General features: G+C 47.1%; 1 protein-coding gene across 1 annotated transcript in view; it reads left to right on the top strand.

Annotated features, from left to right (window-relative positions):
* The window catches only part of AHNAK (AHNAK nucleoprotein), a 61,850-nt gene that overhangs the window by 18,333 nt on the left and 20,626 nt on the right, over positions 1 to 22,891 (top strand). The window contains exons 2-4 of the mRNA XM_088151131.1: positions 17,654 to 17,745; positions 20,915 to 21,068; positions 21,550 to 21,737. Of these exons, the coding sequence (XP_088007257.1) occupies positions 20,915 to 21,068; positions 21,550 to 21,737 (342 nt within the window). The 5' untranslated portion in view covers positions 17,654 to 17,745. The remainder of the gene's footprint in view (positions 1 to 17,653; positions 17,746 to 20,914; positions 21,069 to 21,549; positions 21,738 to 22,891) is intronic.

Genomic DNA, 22,891 nt, shown 5'->3' with positions numbered 1-22,891 from the left:
AGTCTTCCGTGAATTTGTTCCACCTGGAAAGAGAGCTCTCCATCACCCTGTGGCAGTGAGTTCAGCAGGTGAATGGTGTGCTGGGTGAAAAGGTGATGTTTCTGAGTTTTCCTGGAAAAACCTGGGCTCTAATATTATGAAAGGGGGAGAAATGTGCATTCTTTCTCCCGCTGTTGTAATATCCTTGCCAGCCCTGTTCTTTCTGCATTTTTTCTCCCCTAACCAAATGCACCCATTTCTCTTTATAAGGGACTAGCTTCATCCTTCTGTTCTCTCTCTTCACACAATATGTTTAACAGGATCATGGAAAGATCTGGGGGCTCATTTGCCAAAACCTGGTTAGCTTTAACCTTGGTTTCATTTTTCTGTCTCTTAGCATAAGGTGCAGGCCCAGCCCGTTAAGTAAGATTAGGACTCCCTATATTCTGCCTACCAGTGAAAGGGGGTTGTGTGAACACCACTAGCATGTCATTTTATAAATCCCTGTGTTCGTTCTCCATTGCCTTGTTCCCAATAAACACATCTGAAATGTTTTAGCATATTTTTTTGGGAAGGGATTATTTTACTTCTCAGCCACGCCAGTTACTTAAATAGAAGCATTTTGGTGCTGGATTTTACATCTAATCCCTTCCTGGTTATCGCCAAGAGGGAGTTAAAGTGGGCATCATAAACAGGTCCACACTATGGAACAGTGTTTCTCAACCTCGGCCACTTTAAGATGGGTGGACTTCAACTCCCAGAATTCCCCAGCCAGCAACGCTGGCTGGGGAATTCTGGGAGTTGAAGTCCACCCATCTTAAAGTGGCCGAGGTTGAGAAACACTGGGTTAGACTTTGTGTGTGCGTGTGCGTGCAAGGAGTTGTGCAAGCTTTTCTCATTGCGTTTTGCGCATACAGAAGGAGGGTCCCTTTTTGCAAAGACCAGATAAGGCTCGTGCTACCCCAAAGCTCCCTCTTTTCATCTCATTGATCCTGCCTGGTCCCGTTGGCAATTTTGGGGAAGAGTTTTGCTCTTTCTTCCTTCTCGGCCTCCCTTCCTGGTAATAGTTGAGCTCCCCCAGGAAGACCTTCACGGCTCCCAGTTTGCCAGGCAAAGCTGACGGTTCTAAAAATACAGGGCAGGCGAAAATAGAAGCGAGAGGCGCAAAGCTCAGTGATTGAGATAGCTGTCTGGGGTGGTCAGTCTCCTCTTTCAGCGCTCGGGACAAACAGCTCTTTCCCAGGATCTCACTTTACTAAATGGGCTACCTTCTGCCAAGGCCATGCACCAGCTGGCGCGAAACTCAGGAGTCATAACTCATGGGGGTGGGAGGGAATTATTATTATTCCTATTACTATTATATATGACACCCAGAGGAAATTTTCCTGCATTTTTCCCGAGCGGAAAATGAGCATTCTTTCAAAAATGTTTTCCAAAGGGTGGAAGATTTTGGTGAAGTCTTCCCAGGCGGTGCGTGACGCTCTTGGGCTCTCTCGGTGCCAAGCGTATGCGTGCAGATGTCATCTCTGTACTGGCGTAACCATCTTCTCTCCGAAGATTCGCAGCCTCCCCTGTTTCAGTTGCAAGGGAAGACCTGGGAAGAGTTTAAGATGGGGAGTTGGGGCTGTCGGATGCTGGAGAATTGTCCTGGCCTTGGGTTGGACTGGAGTAGCCAGCAGGAGTGGGCATGAATGGGTGCTTTAAATCCAGGAAGGTTGCAGAAGGAGCTTGGCCTTGCATTGATTGGATCCGAGGGCTTGTCTTCACCCACATGGCACCTCTTCCCTTGGAAGTGAAGCCATCGAGAAGGTATTTCTGAAGGTTTTATGTGCCTTCACGTTGGTGTCGACTCAGCGACCACCTTGGTCCGTTTTCTCCAGGAGGATCTGTCCCCACCTGGTCCTTCAGCCCCCCCAAGGGTGCCCCCGTTGCCACTGTCACTGAGTCCGTCCCCCTTGCCGCTGGCTATCCTCTTCTCCTGGTTCCTTTCCGTCTTTCCCAACATCAGAGCCTTCTCCAGACAGCCGGGTCTTTTCATGATATATTTCTCAAAAGGGGGGCTTTTTCAGGTAGGAAAATGCAGGCAGTCGGTGGGACGTGGAGGGATGCAACAAGGTGTCTTACAGGAAAGGAGGAATCTGTGGCCAACATAAGTTGTCCTTCCTGCCAGGGTCTTCCTGTTGGGTCCGGCTGTTCCTATTGCCCTCATCCCCCTGGGATGCTCTGGCCAGGGATTATGGGAGTTGAAGTCCAACCTCTCTGGAGTCCCTCTTTGGGGAAAGCTCTGAGCTATTGAAGGGGGGGCAATTGTGACCTCCTTCCACCTTGGTTTCATTAAGCTACATGTGACCACCGGCTTCCAGGGAACTGCTTAAAAATGTGGTTGGCGATCGGTTAATGGGAAGAATCGCCGCCTCCTTGAACGATAGCTAGGAGGAAACTTCTGTGGACAATCAAATTTGCAGGGAGCCCTTGCACCTTTTATCACAGTTCCTATGTGGCTGTTGCCGTGACATGCAGCCCGCTTTGGTCCCCTGGGTGCGCCGCTTGACCACAGGCTCCCCTGTGCATTGGAGTGGCAAAATTGGAATTTGAGCGGATAATCCCCAGAAGGCAATTTATCTATGTATTTATTTATTTAATACATTTATACGGCCGCCCATCTCATAGGCATGACTCTGGGCGGCCCACAATGAAAAACAGAAGAAAAACGTGGTGAAAACAACTAAAACGAGAAACAGCAGAAATAACACAGCAGCCGAGAACACCTGCTTAACATAAATGTGACGAAGTCACTTGGAGGAAGATGCAAGTTTTAGAGTGTTTTTGGATTCCTCGCCCGGAAAGTCCTTCAAGTGGGTCTCGGGAATATCCAAACTGCGGCATAAAAGAAGAGCTTGCAGGCTGAGCAAAATCCATTCAGAAAGTAATTCAGGATTCTGGATGGGCTGAAGGACGGGGCTGACCGTTGCAGACCGGCATGAGTCACTGCTCTAACATTCCTGCCATCCAGTTTTCTTCTATTGGGAAGGGAGGAGGCGAGTGATGTTTCTGCATCACTGAATGACTGATCTTTAGAGAATGCTCCTCTGTCGCAACTCTGCATGAGTCACTGCCTCAGCTGGCTCCTTCCCAATCCGGAAGCTGCACCTGGCGGTGTGATTTATGGGGAAATGTGAGAAGGGAAGAATTTCTCATAAGGTAGCACGTTGCTCCTTCTGGCACTTCTCCTCTTATTGGCTGAGCGTTGGGTGGTACCCAGGCAAAATCAAGTGGGCAAATATTAAGGCTTACGCCAGTGTTTCTCAACCTTGGCAACTTTAAGACGGGTGGACTTCAACTCCCAGAATTCCCCAGCCAGCCATGGCTGGCTGGGGAATTCTGGGAGTTGAAGTCCGCCCGTCTTAAAGTTGCCAAGGTTGAGAAACACTGGCATAAGCCCTTAATGTGAAGATCCGTGGACAACCTATAGCCTGACCCTAACCTACCTGGCAGGGTTGTTGTGAGGATAAACAAGAGTACGGGGGATCCTTAGGCTACATTAATCACCTAAGACAAGGGCACAATAGAAGTGTAACAGCTAAGTAAACATAACCATCATACATAGCAACAAAAACAGTAATAATTGCAGGTTCTATTTTCTGATGGTTCTTTTTTTTTCCCCCTTCCTTTCTGCTTTGCGGTTGCAAAAACGTCAGTTCAGGCTCTCTCTGGTGTGTACATTGTGAGTCATCTCCGCAGGCATCCCGCCCAGGCCAGAGGCTTCTTTCCAGGGGAACAAAGCAGGGCGTGGCGGCTTTGTCTCCATTTTTTCCCAAGAGTGCTACAACAGAACAATTGCAGTCTTGGGGGTTCCTGTGCCTGTACCCTCAAATCAGAGATCATTTCAAGGCTTTGCAGGGCGAGGAAGTGACGGCATGTAATTGCTGTGCAATTGGTCTCTGCTGCGCATCCGGTAGAGTTGGGAAGTACTGACATAAAAGTCACAACATAAAAGGAATCGGGAGGAGGAGGGAGGAGGAAAGGAAAAGGAGGCCAGGGTTCTGATTTCAAAGGTTCTGCCACCACCAACTGAGACAAAAACAGCCTTTAATATTAGGAACCTGTGCTTAAGCACATCTGCACAGGTTCTTTTTCTTCTTCTGCCTTCCAAACATGTAGAAATTCTTTTTTCATTCATTTCCTATGTTGTAAGAAACACATAGTTTTTGAGAGAGAAAAAAAACCACTCACTTTACCAGAAAGATCTAAAAGCCTGGATCTACTGTGTGTTAATCTGCTCAGGGACGGTCTCCTGGTGTGCAGCTTCTGTGTTCCTACGCATGCCGAAGCGATTCTCGAGAATCAGCGTTCCTCGGAGATCTGCAGCTGAGCATATATTAGAAGGCTGGTGCATAAGTTCTAAAAGTGCAGGAAAAGCCCTGTCTGCATCACCCAGGACTCTTTCTGCAAAATAAAAATCTAAAAACAGCTTAAATAAATACTGTATCAGCAAAGGCTTCTTGGTTGTTGCTGGGATCCGTTCTCCCAGATGCTGTACTGCAAACTTTCTGAAACACTTTCTTAAGCAACCGGGATATTTTGAACTTTCTGTGCAGCATAGCAGCCGGGCTAATCCGGAATCAGAAAGACAGATTCCAGCTTAGATAAACAGCTATAAATTGTGCCTGACTTGCAGGAATGTTGATTGTAAAATATTTCTGCAACTTGGGTAGTGCTAGTTAAGAACTGCTGTTTCCCAGGAGGCATTTATTGGGAATTGGGAATTATATATTTATTATTCCTCCCTGAATTTTCATAAAAAGCAAACAGGAGGATGGGAGAGAGGATGTCTTCCAAAGGAAATGCTTTCTGTGAAAATTGGTGCTCATTTCTGGCCTAGAAAAAGGCCCTCCGTATTAACTTTGCTTGCAGCAGGAAGAATAGGAAGAAAGATGAGTTTTTGGAAGGGTCCCCCCCTTTTTTTCCTTTTAACTTTCTCTTTGCAGGACGCTGGAAGGATGAGCGATCCGTGTCTTTTAAACGTTTCTGCAAAAGAGGCCCTGTGTTTGACCACGTGTGGTTCTCTCTTCCTCTACCAAAAACAGGCTCCAGTTTTGGGAAAGGATACTGGAGTCGTGGAAATGTGCGTGTGCAATCTTAGGGCCACAGCGTGGAAAAACAGCCCACATCTGTAAAGCTTGGGAAGCATGTCTGGGACTCTTTAGATTTACACAGTTTCTCAAGCTTGGGAGCTTTCAGATGGGTGGACTTCAGCTCCCAGAATTCCCCAGCCAGGGCAGGGGGCGGGTGGGGAGAGACCTGTACGAAACCCACAGGCCTCCCCCGGAGAATTTCAGAAAAGCTCTGATTCGAATTCCAAAAGCATTTGCAAAGCGGAATGAGAACGCGTCAAGGGATGGGAAGAACGAGAGTGGTTTTTCTGGAGGGCCCTCCTTGGACTACCACTGCCATCCTCCCAAGGCAGCCTGGGAAGGGGATGATGGGAACTGGAGTCTGCCTCTGGCCCCATTTGAAGCCGTTTGTCCAGTTCTGGTCCCTAAAGCCTAATAGAAGACAAACTGGAGCCAGTTTGGAGGGTGGCTGTCAAGATGGTGAAGGATCTGGAAAGTGAGCCAGTTAAAGATGGGTAAGTTTAGCCTTTCTTAAAGAGATGGGGGTACCAGACCATCTTACCTGTCTCCTGAGAAATCTATATGTGGGCCAAGAAGCAACAGTTAGAACCGGTCACGGAACAACCGATTGGTTCAAAATAGGGAAAGGAGTACGACAAGGCTGTATACGGTCACCCTGCTTATTTAACCTATATGCAGAGTACATCATGAGAAATGCCAGGCTGGAAGAATCACAAGCCAGAATTAAGACTGCAGGGAGAAACATCAACAGCCTCAGATATGCAGACGATACCACCCTAATGGCAGAAAGTGAAGAAGAACTAAAGGGCCTCTTGATGAGGGTGAAGGAGGAGAGTGCGAAAGCTGGCTTGAAACTCAACATTAAAAAAACTAAGATCATGGCACCTGGACCCATCAATTCCTGGCAAATAGAAGGGGTAGAAATGGAAGCAGTAACAGACTTCATTTATTTGGGCTCCAAGATCGCCGCAGACGGAGACTGCAGCCATGAGATTAAAAGACGTTTTCTCCTTGGGAGGAAAGCTATGGCAAACCTAGACAGCATATTAAAAAGCAGAGATGTCACCTTGCCGACAAAGATCCGCATGGTCAAAGCTATGGTTTTTCCAGTAGTAATGTATGGCTGTGAGAGCTGGACCATAAAGAAGGCTGAGCGCCGAAGAATTGATGCCTTTGAACTGTGGTGCTGGAGAAGACTCTTGAGAGTCCCCTGGACTGCTAGGAGGTCAAACCAGCCAATCTTAAAGGAAATCAACCCTGACTGCTCATTGGAAGGATTGATAATGAAGCTCAAGCTCAGATACTTTGGTCACCTAATGCGAAGAGAGGAGTCTTTGGAAAAGACCCTGATGCTGGGAAAGATTGAAGGCAAAAGGAGAAGAGGACGGCAGAGGATGAGATGGTTAGACAGCATCCCTGAAGCAATGAGCATGAAACTGAGCAAACTCAGGGAGGCAGTGAAGGACAGGAAGGCCTGGCGCAATATGGCTCATGGGGTCACAAAACATGACTTAACGACTGAACAACAACAACAAAGTTTAGCCTATAGAAAAGATCAGATAGTCTTCAGATTTCTGGTAGGGTGATACACGGGAGAGCGAGTGGATTTATTCTCTATTGCTCCAGAGGGCAGGACCAGAACCAGTCGGCTAACATTGAACGGAGCGACGTTCAGGCTAGAAATCGGCAGGAACGTCAGCCAGCGGAACAGGCTGCCACAAGATGTCATGAATTCTCCTTCTAAACTGAGTTAGATGATCATCTACCAGAGATGCTGTCATGGTCAGAGCAGAGAGTTGGACTAGATGTCCTCTGGGGATCTTTCTGACTCTGATTCTGTGACTCTAGAGCAGTGCTTCTCAACCTTGGCCACTTGAAGATGTCTGGACTTCAGACAACGCTGGCTGGGGAATTCTGGGAGTTGAAGTCCAGACATCTTCAAGTGGCCAAGGTTGAGAAGCACTGCTCTAGTGTAATGTGTCTGTTTTGATAAAACAACAGCACCATCCTGTGCAGCGTCTTTAGGCCACGGCAGTTTGGTCTCCTGGGCGGAGGGTTATATCCTACCAGTGAGATGCCTCCGAGCGTGGTAGCCCCACCATCCTTGGGGAAATGGTGGAGGGGGGCGTCTTGGCCGGGCTGGCATCGGCATGCCTATTTCCCGCCCTGGGTACACAAGTCTAGTTCCTGCTATCTTAAGGGTTGGAACCGCTTTTCTTTTATCTCATCTTTTGATTTACCTTTTGGGGTGTGGGTGTGTTTGTGGTTCCACAGCACCACACCATCTCTCGATTTGCATATTGCTTTGCCTTTTCCCTTGCTTGGCCTCCTTCCCAGGGTAATAATTTTCATCCATTGGGGCAGATTTGACCCCTTTCCATCCTCCCGTCCGCCGTTTCAGCTTCCTTTTTCTTTCCTTACCCTTTTTCTTCCGAGATGATGAGGTATCCTTTGCGGGCCACGTTGGCCCGGCTGGCCAGCAAACCTTTGGATCCTACGGGCAGAACCCCGAGGCTTCCTTGCAGGATCTTGCAAAAGGGATCTTGCAAATCCCAGGGAAACGCACACCAGAAAAATACGTATTTTTTTCCTGGCAGTTGCAAGAAGACATACTATGGCTATTATGACATACTGTTACACAAGGAGAGTTCGGATTTCTTCACCCCTGAAGTTACATGTGAATTCAGATGGGAGAACGGGGCATCGCTTTTCGTTTGTACAGTACGGGACGCTCTTACTGACTTCATTTAGGTTTGGGGCTGTTTTAATTAGCCTTGCTTTTAAGGCCCCCAAAGCAAAAGTGAATTAAACCTTGAAGCCAGGTCAGCGAGAAGCGTGGCAGCGCATTGGCGTGGCGTGTGCAGCTTGAAGAGCTTGAAACTCGGTTGGCTTTTTTGCAGCTTAGCGTGTGGAAAGCAGTTTGCTTATTTGTTGAGTGGTGCGGACCTGAAGCTGGGCGAACACAACTGCGGTGTGTTGCCTGGCTTAAAAAGGAAGGAAACCCCACAATCTACTTTTGAGGGTTGGAGAAGTATCCAAAAGCGGGGGGGGGGGGGAGACCACACATCGCCATCCCCACTCTAAGCGGTTGAGGAACAGATGTTAGGGAAGGAGAACAGATCTTAAAATATCTTTGGGGAATTGAAACTGACAGCTCCTTTCATTTACTCGTCCCCTTAGAAGTAGGTCTCATGAACTCGGTGGAATTACTTCCCGCTAAGAGATTAGAATCCTAGAATGCGAGGATAAGGAATCTTAAGAGATCATGTAGTCCAACCCCGGACTCATACAAGCATCTATTCCGACACTCTCCACGATCGGGGTCCTCCATCCGGCTTCTGTTTAAAGGCCTCCGGCGAAGGAGAGTCCCCAGCCGCCTGATGTCGCCTGCTCCGTTCTGGAAGAGCTCTGACCTTGAGGAAATTATTCTTGATGTCCAGCTGAGTTCTCCTTCCTTTTCTTGTCTGTGTCCAGGAACTATTCAGAGCAATTCTGCCTGTTTTTTAATCTGCTCTTCAGATACTTGAAAATAGCTCCCACATCTCCTGCCGTTTCTAGGACAGCATTTCTCAACCTTGGCAACTTTAAGACGTGTGGACTTCAGCTCCCAGAATTCCCCTTGCTGGCTGGGGAATTCTGGGAGCTGAAGTCCACACGTCTTAAAGTTGCCAAGGTTGAGAAACACTGCTCTAGGGTAAACATACCCAGTGCTTTATATTTTCCCTCCAGGCCCTTTATTTATTTATTTTATTTATTTTATTAAATCAATTTATATAGCCGCCCATCTCACCCCAGGTGACTCTGGACGGTGTACAACAAAGCTAAAAGCAGTAATCCACTTGTCTGCTTTTCTCTGGACACACTCCAGTTTGTCAATGACCTTCCTAGAATGAGGTGCCAAAAGCCAAAACCAACATTTTAGGAGTGGTCTGACCAAGCCAGAACATAGAGGAGTGATGGCTTCTGATCATAAGACTAGACTTCTCTTGATGCAGCCTAGGATTGCATTAGCTTTTTTGCAGCCGCATCACGCCCTTGCCTTGTGCTCAGCTCATGATCCACCCAGAAATCCAGATCCTGTTCACATGTGCTGCTGTTGCCCCTCCTCATCCTATATTTGCACTTTTGATTTTTCAAATCTAGATCTAGGACTTCCCATTTGTCCTTGCTGAGATTAATCTTGCTGGTTTCTGGCTACTGATCCAATTTGTCCATATTTTCCTGAACCTTGATACTGTCCTCTGAGTTATCCCTTTGAATAGGTGACTCTCTGGGGTGGCCCACTGGGTTCAGATATGTGTATTGCATGCTAGGGTCAAGCTCCAAGGGAAGAGGTTGAAAACTCACACGTTTTCAGGTTGAAAACTGGTCACAGGTCACAGGTTGAAAACTGGTGGAAATGAAATGAAAACTGGTAGAAATCTGTAGGAGGAAGTCGAAGAGAGAGATCAATCAGTCAGTCAATCCTGGGCAACTAGTTTTGTGGGCCTCCTTTCTCTTAGAACAGAGGCCCCCAAAATACAGTGTTTCTCAACCTCCTCAACCTTATGACGGGTGGACTTCAACTCCCAGAATTCCCCAGACAGCCATGCTGGCTGGGGAATTCTGGGAGTTGAAGTCCGCCCGTCACAAGGTTGCGAAGGTTGAGAAACACTGCCAAAATGTTTAATTTTTGATTACAGGCCTCACCTTGTATTTTAAATTAGAGAAGAATTCCATGTGCTCTTTCTCTTTCTTAGTTTAGGGGGGTATCTGAAGTTAATTGAGAAACTGAGGATTAAGCTCAGTGTATGTTTAGGACTGCATTCACACAACACCTTTAACCTGGATTCGGAATTAACCCGTTTTCTGAGTTCACACAATAAGGGACACTCTAACGGATCGAAAGGGCTGACTTCCCACAATATGCTAAGACGTACACGCCCAGAAGCCCTGACGCTCACCCAACGCATTGTGTGAATGCAGCCTTTGGGTCTTTTCCCCGTGAACCTAGTTATACCACCAGCTGGCCAAGGAGAGTCCAAGGAGTGTTTGGGGAGAGGGCAGTGATGGTGTCCTGGATTTTCTCTGCATCTTGCACAGCATCTTATCTGTCACAGATGCAGGAAGGTTTATCCTGTCCTGGGATAAGCAAGCCTGTTTTTAAAGAATCCCTGGGTCCTTCCATTTTTCAGGGATCGCTTCTCCGTCTCTGGTGGGAAAGAACAGCAGGGCCTGCAGTTGGGACATCTCTAGAAAAACCTCTTTTTTAGGGACGCCTTAGTTATCCAAGAGTTTCCCGGTTTGGAAGGCACACAGGCCAAGTATATTAGCCCCGACCGCCCCTCGATGCCTTTGCAGAAGACAGGCTGGCCCTTCAGCCTTCAAATGCCAAAGGTGACATATTTTAAATAGCAGCCTCGCCCCGCTGCTAATATTTTCCCCGAAACTCTGGCCTGACCCACTTCTTGGCTTGGAGCTGCTGCAAATCACAATGGCTGCAAATCGCAACTCCTGAGGAATAATTTGATGATCTCTTGCTATCAAAGGAGAGGGTGTAAAATGGAACAAGGGAAGTGAAGAAGCAGCACGGATTTTTATGCAGCTCTTAAGGAGTCTTGCCCGGTTAAGTGGCACGCCACCGACTTTCGCCGATATAGAAGAAAATTGTAAGGACGTGTCCAGGTCTTCATCAGGGGCAGAGCTCCACTTGAAGGAGGCTTTATTTAAATCAGTGTTTTTCAAACTTGGCAACCCGAAGACGTGTGGACTTCAACTCCTAGAATTCCCCAGCCTGGCTGGGGAATTCTAGGAGTTGAAGTCCACATGTCTTCAGGTTGCCAAGTTTGAAAAACACTGATTTAAAGCAAGAATCCTCTGCCTGCTGGACCTCAGACGTGTTGGAGAAGTCTGATTTAAACCTTCACTACCTTTCCACCCCCAATTGCCACTGGTCTGTAACTTTCAACAACCCCAAACAGCAGTGATCGAAGATAATCGTCGGGACGTTCCAACCCAAACTGAATTATGGTGCAATTAAACAAACACATTAAATGACGCATTCATGAAACTCTGCAACCACTAAGATGTGGCATCTATTCATTCCCAACGTGCAAATTGCCTTCCGCGCAGCCTGTCCGTATCAGCGAGCTTCTTAAATAGATTTCCAGGGTGTGTCCCTTCTGTTTAGCAAGCCACAGAACACAGCGGCTTAACTAGATTCCTGAAATAATTTTGCAAAATCATCAGCATTTACAAAGTTGACTAGAAAGGCATTTCTCCAGGAAATAATGTGGTTGGGGCAGGCCCAAATTTGACTTTTTTAAATTTTAGCCCAGCTTCAAAAACTCAAGTAGTCACGGGGGGGGGGGGGGGGAGTTTGGTGGGAAAGGGTACAAATAATTACATAAACAGGACGATGCGCTGGTGTTTTCTCCCAAAGGCTTTGAAAGTGGCGGGCACTAAGTTAGTTTCCGAATTCTCCAAAATATAGCCGTCGCCAGCAAATAAGAATTAAGGGATTTACACAATCTGAACTGTCCTAAGTAAAGCTCAAGGTTTATCTTTTCCAAGAAAGTTCTGAGGGTATTTTCATGCATACATTTATATCCTGAAAAAATCAGACTTTCTTTTGTTGAGCGTTCTGTTTTTCACACTATGGGTCCTGGATCAACATTTTAGAAACATTTTGAGCTAGCTGTACAGAAACATAAACAGAAACTAGTTGTAAAGAAACACAGGTGTAAAGAAACAGAAAAAGGAGATTTTTGCCGAGGTTATGGGGCAGAGAGGGACTGTTGAGTTAATGTTTTAAGTTAGTTTTTTATGCTGCTCTAGGACAATAACACATCTTTGACTTTATTTCACAAGTGATACAAAGCCTGCAAAACAAGAGAACAAATAATGTAATTTCTCACGCTCTCTGAGAAAAATCCAGAAGAAAATTCTCCCTTTGCAGGATGTTAAGCATTGCCTTATCCATTGAGGCAAAGGGAAGTAGGCAAGGGAAGAATTGCCATGCTAGGAATTATCTGGGTTCAACTTTATTTTCCCAAGCGAGTGTCTAGTCCAGTGTTTCTCAACCTTGGCAGCTTGAAGAGGTGTGGACTTCAACTCCCAGAATTCCCCAGCCAGCATATGCTGGCTGGGGAATTCTGGGATTTGAAGTCCACGCCTCTTCAAGCTGCCATGGTTGAAAAACACTGATCTAGCCCCTATTATCTGTGTCAATAGTATGGAAGGACCTGCAGTAACTTGCAGAATTACTTGTTCCTCCTTTCCAAAGTCTGCGCATGAACTGGGATGGGAGGATTCATGCCAAGATACATTTACAGACATGCTCGCCATCAAAAACAGATTTGGGGCACTAGCCTGAAAAATTACATGTCAGCATTTAGAAGGCTGATCATCGCACAACTTTGGATTGCTAAAATGTGATTTGTTCAAAGGTTGCCCTCTACTGTAGATGCTCACAAAGAGCTGAAATACAATTCTCAGATAAGATGGTTGGTGGAAATAAAAGTCCTTGTTTCTTTTCCTCTGTTCCTTTTCAGAAAGGTTTCTATAAATGTATCATATTTTGAGTTGTTGCATAGACTCAATAAACGAAGCCTTAACATTGTTGCGCTTCTGTTATTGCACACTAGCCTGAAATCCGTGAAGCCATTCATTTAACCTGTTAAAAGTATAATCAATAGGTTTGATTGGATTTTTTTTTAACTATCCCAAACATTTTGGGGGGGGAAAAAGAGATGATGAAGAAGGAGAGGAGGTGTAGAACGGCAGGAGAAATAAAGGTGGGGTTTGCACAATACACTTGATTGCCGCTTAACCTACTTTCTCGGTTTGTTCAATGTATTGATCCGAATTAGCCCAACAGGTTGGGTTGGCACGTCGTGTTAATCCACCAAAGAAGTAGCCAGTCCACACTAGCCAAGTTTTGCAAGTGACCTGGTTGAGAGTGGTGTGTGAATTCACCCAAGAAAGGAATGCCTTGTGTATGTGCCACACATTCAGGGTGTTTATCGACAATCGGGATCCTGCTGTTAATGCATTCCAGCCTTGGTCAGAGATGTGGGTGTTTGTGTGTGTACGGCTCTTTCAGCTGTTTGCAGGGCAAGGAATTTGACAGCAGATGAATACAGTTTGTCTGCTCTCTTTCTCTCTAAGAATTCTAGGCCATAACGACACAGAAAGCGCCTTTGTTTCGAGCTCTGAAATCCCCAGAGGCTTGCGAGAAGACGGATTAAAGCCGCAAAGCAAGTCCCGGGCTGTTCTTGGCCACCTTTGCAGAACATAGGTGGGATGTTCTGGTTCAAACCCTAGTTCTTGAAGCTCCTCCAGATCAAGCTTGCCGAGTTGATGTCAGCTGGAACTTTTCAAAGCATTTCCTCCTCCTCTTTTGGTTGGGGCTGATCAGCTTTCAGGCATGGCCAGAGCTTGCGCGTGATCGTGGCTGCTTGAAAATGGAAAACTTTCTTGAGGACTCGGGAAATTGGCAGGGCGCGAGAGGTGGGGCCGGGCAGTTGGGGAAGGTGCCAGTCGAGGCGTGGAAAACACGGATGGTGAGCGCACCACTGCCCCCTGGCTGTGTCCACTAAAACCTCCCAAAATGTCGTGCCGCGTGACTGGTTAGGTTCTGTTCTTCCGCCTCGTTTTAGAAAAGTAAGAAGTCAACTTCTGCAGAGTTCCTGGGTCCGACTAGCCCAGCGTTCCCTGATTTGGAGCCCTTTCAGAGGTGTGGACTTCAACTCCCAGAATTCCTTGCCAGCACAGCCATTGCTGAAGATTGTGGTAGATGAAACTTGCCCATCTCGAGGACCCCCAGGTCGGAAAGGCTGATCTAAGCCAATCGTGATGTGGGCTGCAAGATTTCAGATACCAAATGTTCTTTGCCCTGTCTGGGAGGTGAAAGATTTGTACTTAAGAATATTGGCCTGAGAAAGGGTGATATCGCTCTTCCTCCTCTCTTGTTTGCCTCTCTGCTTAAAGCAATACAGGTCGTCCTTGTTTAGTGACCACAACTGGGATCAGCCACTCGGTCGTTAAGCAAAGCAGTCACTAAGTGAAAGCATGACTGTGCTTACTATCTGACTTCAGCTTTTCTTTGCTTTACAGGTAGTTCTCAACTTACGACCACAATTGGGACCGGAATTTCCATCACTAAGCGATGCAGTCGTAAAGTGAGATGTCATGTGACCGCATTGCTTAGCGACCACAATTCTGGCAGTCCTGGTTGCTGGCATTAACTGAGAATCACGGGTTGTTAAGCAAGTACTCACCCCAATCCAAGCCATTCTAGGCTTGGTCCTTCCCAGCCCCGAGCCTCAGTAAGGTAAGGGACTGCCTTCAACTCCCCACCTGCCTATCTACCCCCCATCTCTGCCCCTTTGGCTGCCCTGCACCCTGCCTTGTGGGGTGGCAAGCAGCCCCAGAGCTGCCTGGCTCTGGGGCTGCTTGCCACACTGCAGCTCTGGGGCTGCAAGAAGCCCCTGAGCCGCAGTGCAAAGCTGCAGCCGCCCCTGGAAGCCACGGCTGCCCCCGCCTGCCACAGCAAGCGCCAGAAACTGCAGTGCCCAGGAAGAGGGCAAAGCAGGAGCCCCTTTTCGGATCCAGCTTCGTCGGCAAACGTTTCCTGCATGTGGCTCCCCCGCCCAGCCCATCAGATAAGAAGGCCAGCCAGTGGAGAAGGCCAGAAGCGGTTTTGCCCAGTCGGAAAGTCTTCGGAAAGCTGCGCTGCCTTCAGGAAGCTGCGAGGGAGCCACACGTAGGAAATGTTCACCAGAGGCGCTTCTGCTTCAGCCGCAGCGGCTGGGCACAAAAGGCAAAAGATCGATGCGGGGAACTGGGGGAGAAGGCAGCTGGGCCAACGAATGCTTGCTGGCACTTGGGCACTGCAGGCTTCCAGGGGGGCTGCAGCTTTGCACTGTGCTGCAGCTCGGACTTCTTGCAGCCCCAAAGCCACAGCGTGCCAAGAAGCCCCTGAACTGCAGTGTAGCAAGCAGCCCCAGAGCCACGCTGTTCTGGGGCTGCTTGCTGCCCCACAAGGCAGGGCACTGGGCGGCCAAAAAGGTAGAGATGGGGGGAGACAGGCAGGTGGGGGAGTTGGCGCGGCCCTGCGGTCATAAATATGGGTGATTTTGATCATGCGATCAAGGCAGTGCTACAACGGCTGTAACTTTGGGAACCAGTCATAAGTCCTTTTTTTCAGCACCGTCGGAACTTCAGACAGTCGCTAAATGAATGGTCATAATTTGAGGGCTACCTGTACAGACCTGCAAAGGTCGTAAATGCACGGAATGGTCGCAAAGTTACTTTTTCATCACTGTCATAATTGTAAATGAGGCAATCGCTAAACTAGGACTATCTGTATGGAGATTGGAGGTTAGGAAGCCAACCATGGTGGTAGATAAACAATGGTTATGGCTGAGCATTTTGATGTTTGTCCAGCCAATTGTGGCTTATTGAAACCAACGACAGTGATTCAAACCAACCACAGCTTTGGACAATGTGTGAATTGCTGCCATTAATTCCTTACCCATTAAAGTTGCTTGTTCTGACAGCCTGTTCTTCTGAAGTGCAGACGCAGGACAGATACAGGCTTTACATTCCTGCTGGCGTTTGTACCATACTTTGAATGCTCGTCCTCTGGGAACAGTGACTTGCTCAACCAATTTAGAAAATCGCCCAGCACCCAAGGGGAGTTGGCCTGCCGGGGCTGGGTTACCTTCCTTCAGTTGCTTTTCAGTTTTCTAGTGCCTTGCAAGCCACATTAACTGTTCATACAACGTGCTTTAACTGTGTCAGTTAAGTGCCAGTGGCCCCATTCGCACAGTAGGGTGAATTTGGTGAATTTTAAACTGAGGTTAGTTTTTTTTTTTAGGAGGCAGCGTGTTGTATAAACCCACCCCTTTGGGTTAATTGAGGTTTCAATGTATTGGGAGAAGCTAAAAAATGGGATCACCAACTGTTGAAGTACAGGTAGTCCTCACTTAACAACGATTTGTTTAGTGATCATTTGAAGTTGCAATGGTGCTGAACAAAGGGACTTACAACCAGTCCTTGCACGTACAACCATCACAGCAACCCCATGGTTATATGATCGCGATCCAGGTGCTCAGCAACCAGCTTGCACTTATGACGGTTGTAGTGTCCCAGGGTCACATGATCACCATTTGCGACCTTCTCAGCTGGCTTCTGGCAAGCAAAATCAATGGGGAATTGCATGATTTGCTTAATGACCGTGTGATTTGCTTAACAGCTGCGGTGATTCGCTTAATGACCACTGCAAAAAAGGTGGTAAAATTGGGTGCGACTCACTTAACAACCACCCCGCTTAACAACAAATTTTCCAATCCCTATTGTGGTTGTTAAGCGAGGACTACCTGTAAGCAAGTGGAAGCTGTTATGTAAACCTTGAGTTATAGTAGTATAGTAGTATAGTCCATCTAGCAGTAAAAATATCATGGTTTGACACCAGATTTACACTGGTGGAAATGAGCAAATATTACTGTTTGATGGGAACCTTCCTTTTTCTGCAAGGAAAGGATTTAGAGAGTTGATTTAGGCACAGTTTACTTCAGATTGGTGAGAGTCATCAGGGAAGTAACCTGAGCCCATTCACACCACACACTTAACTTAGTTCCCGAATTACTCCATTTTCTGGCTTTGTGCAATACGTTGAATCATGAACTACGCAAACCGATGGAGTCCACACCGTATACTAAGCCACAAAAATAAGCCCAGTTTAACACAAACCAAGCTTTTTTATTACTAATTCAGTATCAATTTTTATACTAATTCAGTGTGTGAGATTTTGAGGGTCTTGCATGAACAGAACTGCTTCTGTGGCGCTTAGATGGGGAAAAAAGAAAACTGCTTTGGCCTTCATTTATAATATTTGAAAGGGCATTCTAAGAAAATTAGCTGAAGCTACCGTGTAGGCAAAACCCGCTCCTTTTCCACAGAACATACGTCTGTCTGAGGTGGCTTTTTTGTCCCAGTGAATTGAGGCAAACAGTGAGCTCGTGTTCGCTATGACAACTGAATTCAGGGGCTTTGTCAGATATTAATGATGGCTTGTTATGAGATGGTGTTCTTTGGAATAGATTTGTTCTGGCAAGTTAATGCTGTTGACGTATAAGCATTAGTAACTACAGATGTACTTCCTTGGGGATACGTCTAAGAGTATTTGTCCACTGGTAGTTAAAAGTGTCTTTTCATTCAGCCAGCTGGTGTTAGTGAGGAACGGGCAAGCTTTCAAACCGCACAGCACGCTTTGTCAAGCCAATTGCAAAAGCTGCCGCTTAAAAAAAGTTCTGTTTCTTCCTATCTTGAAAAGATCAGGCCGTCGGTCGAGATAGCATCAGGCACTGCTGGTTCCCTTAAAGCTTACTTTTGCAGCTAAGCAGGAAATACCCCTAGAAAATGAAAGTGGGGGGGGGGAGTCAACGCTGGCATGTCAGGCTGCCAAGTCCTGTGCTTGGTAAAATTCTGGCAATTTGGGTTCCAGAAAAATTGTGAGTTATTTTATTCACCAGAAGTTTTAATTTCTTTTCTAGGTTGAGAAGTTGGAACGAACATTACCAAGGGATTGGAAAGTGAGAAGTACTGAATTCCTGGGGCGGATCCTACCTGGAAAAGTCCTAGAAAGGTCAGAGACTGCACGACAACTCATCTTTGCACCTACTTTTTAGAAACAGCAGTAACTGAATGGTCATCATCTTCCATAGCTTTCTCCAACCTTCCGGATGGGTCAGACTCCAGTGCCCATCCTTCCAACGGTCATGTTGGATGGGGATAATGGGAACTGTAGTCCAACACATCAGGAAGGCTGTAAGTTTGGGACATATATTGGGAATGCAAGGAGGGGCTCTGACAAAGCAGGATCCTCAGGATCAGAGGCCGCTTCCTTGCCAGAGGCCCAAAGGATTTGATTTCCCGTTCAGAAGAGGGATCCGCTACGAAGCGATCTGTAAAATAACTACAGTAGTAGTCTCCGAAGTGAGATGCGTGCCCAAGATGATCTGTTGGGGTATGGGAAGAAAATAATTGGAGTGCTTTTACATGTGTATACTTTTATCTAAAATAATACAAAATCAAGCCATACTAATATTTTATGTACCGATGTGTATACAGGTTAGACCTCGCTTAATGACTGTTCGTCTAGCGACCATTCAAAGTTATGATGACGCTAAAAGTGACTTACGATCAGTGTCCGAAGTTATGACTGTCGCAGTGCCCCCATAGTCACATGATTGTGATCCGGGCACTTGGCAACCAGCTCCCACTTACAATGGTTGCAGCATCCTGGGGTCGCGTGATTGCCATTGGGGCCTTCCCAGCCAGCTTCCAGCAAGCAAAATCAGTGTGGAGCTGCATGATGCGCTTAACGACCATACAATTTGCTTAGCACCCACATGATGCGCTTTAACAATTGCTGCAAAAAAGGTCGTAAAATCGGGTGCAGTCACATGATGCCCTGCTTAACAACCAATTTTCAGGTCCCTGTTGTGGTCACTAAGTGAGGACTACCTGTAATGTATCTAATAATAAGTTGAAAGTTGTAGTGGTTGAAGGCATCAGGCTAGAAACCAGGAGGCCATGAGTTCAAGTCCTGTCATAGGCACAGAATCCAGATGGGTGACCTTGGGCCAGTCCCTCTCTCTTTAGCCCTAGGAAGAAGGAGGCAGAGACAGACCCCTTCTGAAAAATCTGGCCAAGAAAACTGCAGGGACTATTCCAGGCAGTCACCAGGAGTCAACCCTGACTTGGAGGTGTAGATATGTGTAGATGATACCTTTGCACCTCCAAGTCAGTCTTGGCTCCTGGCAATTGCCTAGACAAGTCCCCGTGGGTTTTTTCGGCTGTGGTTTGCCATTATCCTCTTCCTAGGGCTGAGAGAGAGGGCCTGGCTGCAGGTCGGCAGCAAAGGCGCAGAAGCAGGAATCTGTGCTTACCAAATTCTTCCTGGGGGAAGCAGCAGTGAGAAGTGTCCCCCCCTTCTGTTTATCTGTGTCACCTTTGGCAGCCTTTTGTCAATTTCGTCATGTAGATCAGAAAGTTCCTGAGAATTTTATTTTATTGATTTTATTGATTTATATTTCAAATTTGTCACCACCCATCTCACTGCAGAGTGATTCTGGGCAATTTACAGTAAAAGGGAAGGGAAGCTGGTAACAGGGCAAATTTGAGATCCATTTTCCCCCAAGCTGTGATTGGACCTGTCACAAAAGCAGTCAGGAAAAAAAGGGGATTTGAAAAGAAAATATAATCGAAAGGACAGACTACAGGTAGCCCTCACTTAACAACCACAATAGGAACTAGATATTGGTTGTTAAACAGGGCAGTTGTTAACCAAATCATGCCCAATTTTATGACCTTTTTTTCAGCAGTCATTAAGTGAATCACCATGGCCATAAAGTGAATCACATGGTCATTAAGCGAATCACATGGTTCCCCATTGATTTTGCTTGCCAGAAGCCGACTGGGAAGGTCACAAATGGTGATCATGTGACCCCGGGACGCCGCAACCATCATAAGTGCAAGCTGGTTGCCAAGCTCCCGGATCGTGATCATGAGACCGCAGGGCTGCTGTGACAGCTGTAAGTGTGAGGACTGGTTGTAAGTCCCTTTGTTCAGCACCATTGCAACTTCAAATGGTCACTAAATGAATGGTTGTTAAGTGAGGACTACCTGTAGAGTATTTGTTGGGTATTCTGTAATACATCACCCTGCAAAGTCTAACTCCTACCTAAATGAATCCATTTTCAATGCATTCCATCTGTGTGTGTTGCGGATAGCTTTGCTGGTCAATTCAAATCTTGAATGCATTTCTCTAAATGTCACCACCTGGCTCACTGTGGTTGATCTGGAAAAGCTCAGCAGGGTTGGATCTTGTTTGTACTTGGATAAGAGAGGAATCCCAGGGCTATGGGTTAGACCGGGAGTCAAAACAACCTTTCAAAAGAGTCATGAAATAAATAGGAGTCAAACCTGACTCAGAGGGATTTGATTCAAAAAGCTGAGTAAATATTGTAGCTTTTGTTTCTGCAAAAATGCAGAGCAGTGCAAATGGACTGGTTTGCAGCATTCATCTTCCAAGCCCAGTGTTTCTCCACCTTGGTGACTCTGAGATGTGTGGACTTCAACTCCCAGGATTCCCTAGCCAGCAAGCTGGCTGGGGAATTCTGGGAGTTGAAGTCCACACATCTCAGAGTTGTTAAGGTGGAGAAACACTGTCCTAGCCATTGAGCGGAATAAGGAGGTGGTACAGCAAAGTGGGGGGAAAAACCCCACTGGGTGTAGACTGTTCAGGTTCAGGTTTCACTAGCAGAGTTTGCCCAACATGCTAAACTCAGTTAAAATGGGTCTAAAAGTTTTGTGGTTGTGCTTTTTGGCTCAGCATATTGTAGGACCCTCATCCCCCTTCTCTTCTCAGGCAGCGTTTCCCAGGTCATCAGGTTAATCCACAGTATGGTTTCTTTTGTGGCGTATTTTATGGTGGGGACATAGGGAGCTATGTTTTGTTGACCTGGATTTAATGTGTCGCGTGAGGTCACTTAGGCCCAGTTGCCATCATTCCAGCCCACCTGGTTAGGATATAGACGTAAGAAAGACACAGCAGGAACTGGCATCCTCATGAGATCCTTGGTGGGAAAACAGGACCAAAAAAATATATATATTCGATGTATAATCCATTACAGTTCTAGCATAAGTTCAGTTTTCCGTGCTGTGCAATTTGGATACATCCAGAGTAGGACTTTCCCCTATTTTTATTTTTAAGCCTGGGATTTTCACAGTTTCTTGTTTCTGTGCCTAAGATGGAGGAGGAAGAGAATACCCGGGAGATCTTGCTCCCAGATTGGCAGGGCAGCGGCTCTCGTGGGATTACGATCAATGAGACGGACGGAGGTGCTTTCGTGAAGCAGATTCAACAGGGCTCACCGGCCGCCAAGACAGGAATTGTGAAGGAAGGTTAGTGAAACAGTCTGGGGACCGTTGCGAACGAAGGATCTTCATTGTAGAAGGTTGGATGCTCTCAGGTAGCAACAGATCAGTCAAGGTCCTGTCCTTCTGGCGGATGTGCTAGATTAGGACCTCCATCATCCCCAGCCAAGCATGATTAGAGGGCCCCTGGTGATGGAAAGCTGGACTGAATGGAAACATCCCACACGTCTGTTCTGACATTCCTCCCTCACGTTGGGCTCCCCTGAACGCAAAAGGTGTCCGCGAGATCTAATGCTCTTCTCTCGGCGACAGAAGGAGCAGCGCCGTGCTGTATGTTCCGTCCGTTCTGTGCCCGTGCATGAGATGACGCATCTACAAGCGGGGTGGCGCTTGTGTTGCGACACTGCCTTCATCCTCCGCATCCTTCCTTCATCCCACCCACGGATGCCTCCTTGAGCATCTTCCTCATCGAAGGGCCTCATGTGTGTTTCTCGTTCTCTTTTTCCAGGAGACCAGATTGTGAGCGCCACCATCTACTTTGACAACGTGCACTCAGGGGAGGTCACGGAGCTCCTTAAAAACGTGGGCCATCACACGGTGGGCTTGCGGCTGCAGAGGAAAGGAGCCCGCTCTCCGTTGCCAGGGCAGACTGGCTCCTACGATGTGTTTGCTCCAGGGAGTCCAGAAGTTGTTTTGGTGAGTAAGTGGCAGAAGAAGAAGAATGGAAGAATTGGCGGGGGGGGGGGGATATTTAAGGAACTGAATAAGCTCAATGTCAACCCTGTTGGTCTTTGGTGTCTTACTTATTCCAGGACAAGCGTTCTCAAGTTTGCAATTGCACCAGGGTTTAATTAGCGAGAGCATTAGATACCCAGTTTGCTCCAGTTCCTGCGAATAGTTGTGGAAAAAGTTGGTTTAATGCAATTTAACAGCCAGGGAGGGGAAAGCAAATTGGGAAAGACAGGCTGAAGATGGACCAGTTCCAGGAAGGAGGGCTCCTTTCAAGCCCCAGTGACTGCAATGGTTTGGTGAGCCTCGATTCAGAGCCCCCCAGCGACAAAAGAGGGGCTTCCATTCTCATTGGGGGAGGGGCTCTGCTTGGCACTAGGTAGGAGCCAGGAGCACAGGCTGCCCATGTAAAATATATATATTTTTTGCCCATGCAATTTCTTTCTTTTTTTTTTAAGTCTGTAAAAGTACAGAGAAACTCAGAGAACAAAGAAGAGCATTTTTTTTTCCTATTTATTTATCTGTGTTGGCTGGGGATAGTATGATTGGAAGTGACAAACATAGATTTGTAGATCTTTTGCATAAATAATAACCAGATTCAGATTACACAGAAACTCAGGAAAAAAAAGAGGAGCATTTTTCTCCTGCTTATTCATCCCATTTAGCCGGTGATAGTGTGATTGGTAGTGACAAATATCAAATTGTGGGTGGCTGGCACCAATATTAATCCGAATGAGTGTAAGTCAGTTGCAGTGGCTAAGAAGATTAGGAGCATCCAGCTGGGTGCAGGTGTGAAGCCAGAAGCTGGAGTTTGCACAAGGCAAGTCTCAAATGGGGCTGCATGGCTTGTGCCCCACGGCCTGAGCAGATTCCAAGTTCGGTGCGCCGTCCTTCCCCTCGGCTCTCCCCCATCATCAGGGCGACCCAGCTGCCAATCAAACAGCAGCTGCCAATCAAACAGCCACGTTGGGCGGCGGGGAGGAGGAGGAAGGACAAGATGGCTGCCTGGGAGCTCTGCAGCCACAGCCCTCGTGAAGAAGAGGCTCAATAAACGGAGCCAAAACCCAGACATCAAGATAAAGAGAAAAATTGAAGGATGGGCAGCCCTGCGGAAAAGAGGC

Source organism: Python bivittatus, unplaced genomic scaffold, assembly GCF_059951505.1.
Source record: "Python bivittatus isolate LINGU-HERP-01145 unplaced genomic scaffold, Pbiv_v1 ctg000660_np1212, whole genome shotgun sequence".
In the NCBI taxonomy this organism is placed as follows: Eukaryota; Metazoa; Chordata; class Lepidosauria; order Squamata; family Pythonidae; genus Python; species Python bivittatus.
The sequence above is the reverse complement of the archived record's forward strand: the minus strand, read 5'-3'. Positions and strand labels throughout refer to the sequence as shown.